This window comes from Sabethes cyaneus, chromosome 2, assembly GCF_943734655.1.
Source record: "Sabethes cyaneus chromosome 2, idSabCyanKW18_F2, whole genome shotgun sequence".
Classification (NCBI taxonomy): domain Eukaryota; kingdom Metazoa; phylum Arthropoda; class Insecta; order Diptera; family Culicidae; genus Sabethes; species Sabethes cyaneus.
This window is the reverse complement of record NC_071354.1, coordinates 19,446,352-19,455,166: the sequence shown is the minus strand read 5'-3', so window position 1 is coordinate 19,455,166 and position 8,815 is coordinate 19,446,352. Positions and strand designations below refer to the sequence as shown.

The 8,815-nt window shown below is 41.0% G+C and overlaps 1 protein-coding gene across 1 annotated transcript; it reads left to right on the top strand.

The window, feature by feature from the left end:
* Positions 1-1,265: 1,265 nt before the first annotated feature.
* LOC128738808 (E3 ubiquitin-protein ligase RNF25) lies at positions 1,266-8,598 on the top strand. The gene is made up of 4 exons (XM_053834212.1): positions 1,266-1,548; positions 1,650-1,718; positions 2,079-2,775; positions 2,838-8,598. Exons 1-4 carry the CDS (start codon positions 1,541-1,543, stop codon positions 3,285-3,287), a joined length of 1,224 nt encoding a protein of 407 aa, XP_053690187.1. The 5' UTR covers positions 1,266-1,540; the 3' UTR covers positions 3,288-8,598.
* Positions 8,599-8,815: the final 217 nt, after the last annotated feature.

The window sequence follows — 8,815 nt, the reverse complement described above, 5'->3', positions numbered from 1 at the left end:
TATATTGTGTTCGTAATATGCGAACAATCTTTTTGACAACTCTGCATACATCAAATCTGAAACTCTTCTCTTGCAACACAACCGTGCTCTTTCTTTCGTTTACGCCAAAGAAGGAGAGCAAAAATGTGCGAAATGTAAACAGAAGTAGTGATGTCCAAAATTTTCAATTATTCGATTATCGATTAATCGGCGAACGTTGTCTGCACTAATCGATTAATTCAACTATTCGTACTAGTGGTATTCGATTAGAAATATTCGAATATTTTTTTCATTAATTCGATTAATCGAACGATTATGAACGATTAACGGCCATGATTCGGTGATTATTCGCATTCATATTATTTCCTTTGAACTGTTCGATTAATTCAACCACTCGTGCTGGCAGTATTCGATTAAAAATTATTCGAATATTTTTATAGTTATTCGATTAGTTGAATTAATCGAACGATTAACGGACATCACTAAACAGAAGAGGACTATTGCTCTCCTTCTTTTGCGTAAACGAAAGAAAGAGCAACACTGCGGTACAGGAGAAGAGTGCCCAGTTTTGATGTATGCAGAGTTGTCAAAAAGATTGTTCGCATATTACGAACACAATTTATAGCGTCCGCCATTATAGCGCGTAATAATCTTAGTATGGAGTATTCCACCGCGCACACACATAAAGAACTCGCTGAAGCTGTTTCCACTAGGAATAATATCAACAACATCAAATTCCAAACTCCCGAATCCTCTCCTCCACTTTTTGCTACCCTCTGAACCCTATGGCTAGTGGGTATAGCTTTCGGAGAACGTTAGCATGCCTTTGTCAACTTTATTCACGTCAAGTTGATATTTCCAGCCTTAATTGTTGTTGTAGAACTTTTAAGCATACGTGAGCGGAGTTCCCAAAAGTAAATAAACATTGTCGAAAACTGTACCCACTAGCCGCCATTAAGCGCGCGAAAAGGTGGATACACATACGAGCTCCAGCTAATGTCATTCTCGTTAGTGACGAAACCGCAAATTACTTCATACGCAACGTTCAAAAACTTTAAAAACCAAAACGTTAAAAAATAGCATGGTGAACCAATGGAACCAACCGCACCAACAGGACCCCTCTTTAATGCGCCACCTCTGCGTTTTTGTTTGACACTTTGACTTGACAGCACCGCTCTGCCTTTGTCTGTTTGATAGCAAATTTTTGTTGTTTCTTTTTATGTTTGTGCGCTTTGCTTTGCTTCCATCCCAGCCATCATCGATCCGATCCGTGTACGAACGAACGAATCATTCTTCCTTCACATTGCGGCGTGCGTTTTTTTGCAAGCAACATATAGAACATATCGCCCCGTTGAAGAGTGCGTGTTTTCATTCACAAATTCGTACCCACCGGTATATCGAAGCCAGCGGCAGCGAACAGGGAAAGCGGGGGCTAGGTGTTGAAAATTGATTTTTCCCAGTCGGACGGTTTGCTAGTGCGCTATCCGGATTTTCACAGGTTGCTTGCTGATAGTGCGGTAGAGCCACGTTTCTTGTTCTAATATTCAGAGAAGAAAAGCAAATGGATGCGTAAGTGAATTGAAGTTCTGTGATTTTTCATCATCGTAGAATGTTATTTTCCGCGGAGCGGATTTGATGGGTGTATGCTAATGTTTGATTTTCCCGTACAGGCTTTTCGACGAAGTCGAATCGCTAGAGGCGATTCTGATGGAGGATGTTACCATTACCCGGAACGAAAGGTAAGATTTTTCGCATCCTTTGAACGCTTTGTTCCAAAAGTGGTATCCACTGTTATTTTTGTTCTCGGTCCCAACAAAAATCGATTGCTCAACTGCAAGTGCAACCGACGAAAAGGTGTTGAATTGCAACACGGAATTCATTTTTAATCAATAAAATTGTACGTGTGTTTGAGAAAAAAAATACAAAGTTTAGTTTATATTTATGTAATATTTTTGTGCGTAAGAAAAAAGACAAATTCAGTTAGAATGTAACAGTTTGTAACGTTATTTGCAAATATGTGACTAATTTAGTTTCAATCAAATTAAGGTAGTTTAAAATGTCAGGATTATTGATTGTACTTTTTTTCTTTTGGATTCTAGTGGATTCCCGGAGCTGATTGAAACCACCGTGTTTCCTACCGTTGGCGAAGAGCTCGACAGCCAGTACGTTTGCATTACGTTGCAGGTACTGCCGGTGGTTGGCTATCCCGACGAGAAACCAAACATTAAATTGAAAAATCCTCGCGGTTTAGATGATCATATCATCAATAAAATAGAGTTGAGCGTCAAACAGAAACTAGACGAATCGGTCGGTCAACCGGTGGTATTTGATTTGATTGATATCATTCGGGAACATTTGACCGAAAGCAATCTGCCTTCGGGGCAGTGCGTGATTTGTTTGTACGGTTTCCAGGAGGGAGATGAATTTACGAAAACCGTTTGCTACCACTATTTGCACAGTCACTGTCTGGCGTGCCATTTGAACGCTTCGAAGCGTAACTACGACGAGGAGCTATCCAAAATGCCAGCTTGGAAGCAGAAGGAGGCAAAACCTTACCAGGCACTCTGTCCGGTTTGCCGAGAACCGATAGACGTGGAGGTTGAACCGTTGGTAAAGTGTAAACCTCCAATCGAGCTGGCCAACGCACCCCGATTTCAGCTGACTGATGAGCTGAAGTCGCTGCAGGCACAAATGACCCGACTTTATTTGCACCAAAAGAGTCGCGGAGGAATTATTGATTTGGACGCGGAGGAAGGCAATGTAATTGCGATTGAAACGGAGAACGCCAATAGTGAGGTGAGCCAAGTTCTAAAAAGTAGTTTTACATAAAGTAAAATTTGTTTTTTATTTTATTGCAGTCATCAAAAAGCACAAATGACGGAGCTCAAGATGGAAGTGTAGCAGATAACGGATCGGTGCCGCCAGTTACGGCATATGCGAAGCAAAACAGTACTTTTTCGGGAGGGAACAGCTCTCGACATCACTCCGGGCCGGGTACCGGAGGACATAGAAACTCGCACGGCACTCATCATAACCACCGAGCCGTGCGCCATCATAATACTCCTACAGCGCCTGTTGCTGGAGGTGGCGTGGGCTCTAATTTAAGCGATGCGGGCGTCGCTGAAACCGCACAGTCCACGCATTCCCACCATCCGTTCCATCATCGAGGGGGACATAGGCAGCGTCGTGGTCACCATCACCATCATCACCATGGTCATCACCATCGTGGTTCCGCCGCTAGTGGTGCAGGTTCCACCAATGCTGGTCAGAAGAACTTAAACAACCCATGCGGATCCGGTGCTAGGTGACAATTGTTGCCCCCGGAATTAGAATGCTGGGGCACGATGCAGCTCGACACAACACTGTGGAACGGACTGCATCGAATGCTTTCAAACTGTGACTTGTCACGACAGTCACAACAACACCGCTTGCCGAAGGGCGATGTTTCTACACGAACACAACTGTTGCTGATATAACATCCGCTAATAACACAAAGAGGTAAGCCCACATTAACCCTTGTACCCCTCTTGCAGGACCTTCTGTTCAATTGGTCCGTACATAATCGTCATAGTAATATCGCTATTGAATTTATTGCTGCTCCATCGGCAATCCTATCTACAAAGGATACCACTAGCACTATTTTAACCCTTAATAGTGATGATATCTGCAGCAGTACTAATAATAGTAATAGTAGTCGTAGCAATAGTCCTAATTGTAACAGTCGTTCAAATTTTACTGTCACCGTTTTGACCGCTGGAAAGTCTGCACTCAACCAAGGTACAATACGACTGATTAGAATATCGTCTATCACCTCAGTGCTTCAGTTGACACTTATAGTTATAGTTTTAGTGAATTTATTTCTCAAACGAATCGATGTGTTCTGCTGCTGTTTGTTGTGGACGATGCTAGGTTTACGCAGTAAAGTTGAAACGTGCAACGAAGGTGACGATTCGAGTTACTCGTTCGGTAAGAAGATGATTCGATCTAGCAGGTTGCGAGGAGTAAGAAACTATTTGGTAGTGAGATTTTTTCAGTAGCTAGGTATTGAGCATAAAAAGGAATATCTCTGTGTGGGATATTCGCGTGAAAAGAGCATCAGACTTAATTTTTGGACGAAATGTAGTAGCGTTATGTGTCGTTTTGTCGAGTAGATTTTTTAATGAATGGAGTTAATGCGTTTGATAAGAACTTATACCAGTGCCATATGGTTTTTAAAATGATTTTTTTACATAACTATGTTAAGTCACGTAATATGTTTAATTTCTCTCTGTTCGTATCAACGGATCAGATTGATGTGATCAATTTTAAAGTCGTAATTCAGTAAACGCATTGAACAGCTGTGTCGCTGTGTCCTACAATGAACACAATCGTGATAACCAAGATATTCATCGGTTTAACAGCACATCCTTACTTGCATCCACATCCACATCCTAACCGAAATGAATCAGATTAATAAACGAATTTAGTGTAAAATTTTGGAACACAGATTGCGATCGAATCTATTTCATTCGAGCTCAGATTAGGGAATTTGATTATTATTATTCTGATCGAAACGTGTAATAAAAGTGATTCTTTGTTCCTTCTATTTTAATTCGTGATTTTTGTAGCTTATTGGGGAACGCCGGCAGCGTTCAATACATATTTCAAAACAAGTTGCGGCAATTTTATTAATGTTATTACAATCGATGCTGATAGCATTAGCTGTTCGTTACTGTTCATCGTACGAATGCATTTTGTCAAATTGTCAAAACTGACCACGTTGGGTAGCATCTAAACTGTGTTTTTGAGATCGAGTACTTAAAAGCAGAGTCGTAGGTGGTGGTTGCCAAGATTAGTCCCCACCAGGGGCGTTAACTCTTGGGGGTGCCGAAACGGACTTGAAATTCAGTAGCCTATGCATTAAAAATGGATTAATTTCGGATGGTGTGGAAAAAAACTAAGAGAGATGATGCAGTGAATCAAGTTTTCCCCAAATCCGACGTTTATGAAGCCTTATACAAAAATATTTTGCCTACCAGTTGGCTTCGAGGTATGACGCTGGCCTAATAAGCCAGTCGTCGTATGTTCGAATCTCGACTGGGAGAGGCTGTAAGAGTGAATAGGATCGTAGCAACTGACCCTGCAATTGTCCTGCACTCTAACAGCTGGCTGCGAAGTCTGTCCTATAAAAACAGAAGGTCAATTTTCGATAACGGAATGTAGCACCTAGGCTTTGTTTTGCTTTTTTACATAAATACTTTAGTGTTAGGTGGACTTACGTCTCTTTGTCGTACCCTTAGCGGCAATTTTCGGCAGGTTCATACTGTTTATCTTCCCGTTCACCGCAAGCCCCGAAGGATAGAACAGTGGCTTGAATATTCCCTTCTTGCCACAGAACCTTCTTCGACAACGGTGTGCGAAATATATCTGACATCATCGCCTACCTTCTCGGTGGGAACATGCGCCACTTATGGCCCATTATGACGCGTTGCCGGAGATTCACCAGCACCGTCAGCCGCCCCTTCTGGGTGATTGCTTGCTGCTCAGAAACGGCCGGACTCGACTGACAAACGAAGATGTGGCTCCAACTCTCTACTCACGGGTCGAGATTCACTCTGCCTGATCTCTAACTGTGTGCTGGAGGGTGGGCTGAAACAAACGGAGATCCGAACAGTAATGGCCAGTAGGATGGCTGTGAAATTGCTCAAACAATCTAAAAATATATAACGTCGTTACTCAAAAGTTGCTGAGTCTCAATAAGAGAGATCTCAGTAAGCTTACCGGTCTTGCGACAGGACATTGTCCGAGTAAATATCATCTTCGGAATCTCAGTTTCGTACAAGATGATATTTAACCTCGGAACACTTGCTCTGCAATCGTGGAGCACAAATAGTACGCAGACTGCAGTATCTCAAAAAGGGGAGATCTAGTTGGCGTCGCCGATCAGGGTACTAGGTTCATAAACCAAGTCATCCCTGATTGGCACATGTCTCGCTCCAGCTACCAGCCTGTCACTTCCTCAATAAGTGATAGGTAAGCTTGAAGCGTATAGTAAAATAATAAAACGGGGCATATCACAATACTTTAAAATAATGGACGCAGTGGTAAGAGTACCCAACAGAGGAGAAGAAGAAGAAGATCCCTTATAAACTTACCATGGTTTGAAATCCTCCAGCAAACGTTTTGTAGCGCTACGACGTCGAACTTACGGCTGTTCAATACGTCGGAAGGCACTCGAGTGCTTCCTTGGATGTTAAAAGACCGGCAGGTCTCCATCTCGAGTTTCTAATCCATAGTCCATTTTCATTGCATTGATCTATTTTGATGATCGGCCGGCCGGGGTTCAGACGCCGTTTTAAGCCGCTGCTAATAAGGAGAACAGACGTTCGGAAACTCAATACAACCCCCCTCCCCCTCTCTACCAGCATACGACCATGTCTTTATCGGGGATGGTTCTCTGATTATTCCTAACTAGTACTGCGTACAGGCAAGAATTGGAGTCGCTAGGCCTATAAGTACTCGAGGCGCCGCCCGCTGGCACGCATTATCCAGCTGTTTACGAACCATAAACCAATGGCATAAGCTGCTTTAAATGTGCTAACTGTAACAGATCCGTTGTTAGCCGACCAACATTGCGAACCCATTGCGATGGACGTAGAAAGTTTCAGGAAACCGGCGAACAAGTTGAAAGCACTCATCACCGATACCGAGCAGGTTTTAAACACACCTGACCGACGGTTTGTGAGTTTTCTTAGTTCCATAATATGTTGATATGACTTATAAACGTGAGCACTAGCGCAGTAGTTAACCTGGCTGCCGCAAAGGTTTATTGATAAATCTTTCGTCAAAAGAGTGATAAGGAGCGATGAAGTGGCATTCTCCAGCGTTGTGTTCGTTCGAAGGATTATCAGATCTACCTATTAAGTGGCTGGTCGTGAGTTTGTTTTACGACAAAACATTTATGACAGTTTGCAGGCCCATTGGCCCCTGTACATACACGACTGGATGGTTGGTGAACACTAGCTGCAAGAGCAGCTCTGTAGCAAGGGTTTCAAAAATTCCACAATATCAATTTTTGTGTCAGCTTCAAGAAGTTTTAGTTTCTACACTCTATGTTACTACGGCTTCAATTTTGTTTTGATATTTTAGGACCATGGAGTCAAGCACTGGTTCTAGGGACCCATCCTGAGTAACTATTTAAGTTTGATTGCATTCTTACTTTGGTTTTATGGTTAATTTTGATAATACCATCATAAGTGTGCAATAAAACCCACAATATTACTTGGAATAAGCGGATGAAAAAATCTGAACTTGCAGGTTCTGATCTCTTAGGTGGTGATGATCGAAGACGTATTTTTGTATTCTAAAGACAATTCGTCAATTTCCCAAATTTTAAACATTCTTTATTTGCTTTAATTGAGTTGAAGAATATTCGTCTCGATTCTGCATTTCAATCGGGCTCGTTCCGATCAGAAACGTCCCGATCGACGTGTGTTATAGCATACGATGTATTCCGATCGAAGCGCAATTTCTTATCGGATCCGGCTCCGATCGGTAAGTAGAATAGAGGCGATTATTTCCAAGACCGTTCAAATCGAATTAATGGTACTTACTAATGTTGGATAAAATCCTAGAGAAGAACAGGGAATGTGAATAATTTCAAAAGTGATTGTTACCAAATGCATCCGTGCTCCATTCTTAAGCTATCTAACCATCGATATTGGCGACGTTTTTGATCTACCATAGAAAAAAGCAGGGCAAACGCAGATTGTGATGTTACTTTTAAGTCAATGCATTAGTTAATCCTCAAGGTGAGTGTCTTTACTAGGTTGTTGTGTTCCACCTATGAGCAACTCTCGCAAACTTTCATAGGTTCGTTGTAAATAGTTGCAAACATTTTATATCGGTTTTTAGTATAACACAAAACGAATGATATTCTAATTCATCGAAAGGGTGAGATTTGAGATAACCGATGACGCACAGATGCAGAATTTTGGAACAAAACGGCAAAAATAAAAGCGGACTCTATTAAACCATAAATATTTGGAAATATAATCTACTCAACTACATTCCCGGCATGTTGCGGAATCCACATAAATGTGCGCATGATTGTAGTATAAATTACTCTTGATGACCATTTAAAGACAAAATATTGAATCCAATCAGTAAAAGAAAACATAGTCACTCGTCAACGCAGTTGACGTTTTTAATTAATTAATCGTACATTAATATTTCGGCAATTAATCGTACATTAATAAATACAACCTAATAACGCTTGCATAGCGTGCCAAAAATCAATTCGAATTTGTACTGTAACAGAATAATTACTGTATAGAAGAGGAAGCTTACATAAAGGAGACAAAACTTATCAAAGGATCGATCGATCCGTCGCGTTTTATGGCCAGTGTCTATTCGTACCGTATTTGCAAACTAAAATATATGACAAACCAATTTAAACCACAAGCAAATAAACCCGATAGCCATTACTAATTCCGAGCATGATGAATAGCATACATAATAGTAGTCGTACGTAGATATCTGATTCTGATGTAATTTCAATGAAATGAAATAAACTTTAGACGGTTGCTGCTGCAGAGAACTAAGGAAAACCATATGTGGCATACACGAGAATTCACGAAAACATAAATGATAGAAAAAAAACCAGTTGCATACTTGTTGTTGGTTCGAACTAAAACAATCCAAAATCCAGGTTTAAAACTTGCAGGCTTTGTGTGACTCGTGATTAAACTATTTGTGAATTCATTCATCATTTTAGTTTTCTTAGTATTTTTGCTGTAATATTTTAGTTGTTTTGTGATTTGATTGAGACTAATTTAGATTTCATTGTAAACTGTTT

Excerpts from the sequence above, each read along its gene's own strand:
- LOC128738808 (XM_053834212.1), top strand. Across the intron at positions 1,719-2,078 it reads ACCATTACCCGGAACGAAAG|TGGATTCCCGGAGCTGATTG; the intron begins GTAAGATTTTTC and ends TTTGGATTCTAG. Across the intron at positions 2,776-2,837 it reads CGGAGAACGCCAATAGTGAG|TCATCAAAAAGCACAAATGA; the intron begins GTGAGCCAAGTT and ends ATTTTATTGCAG.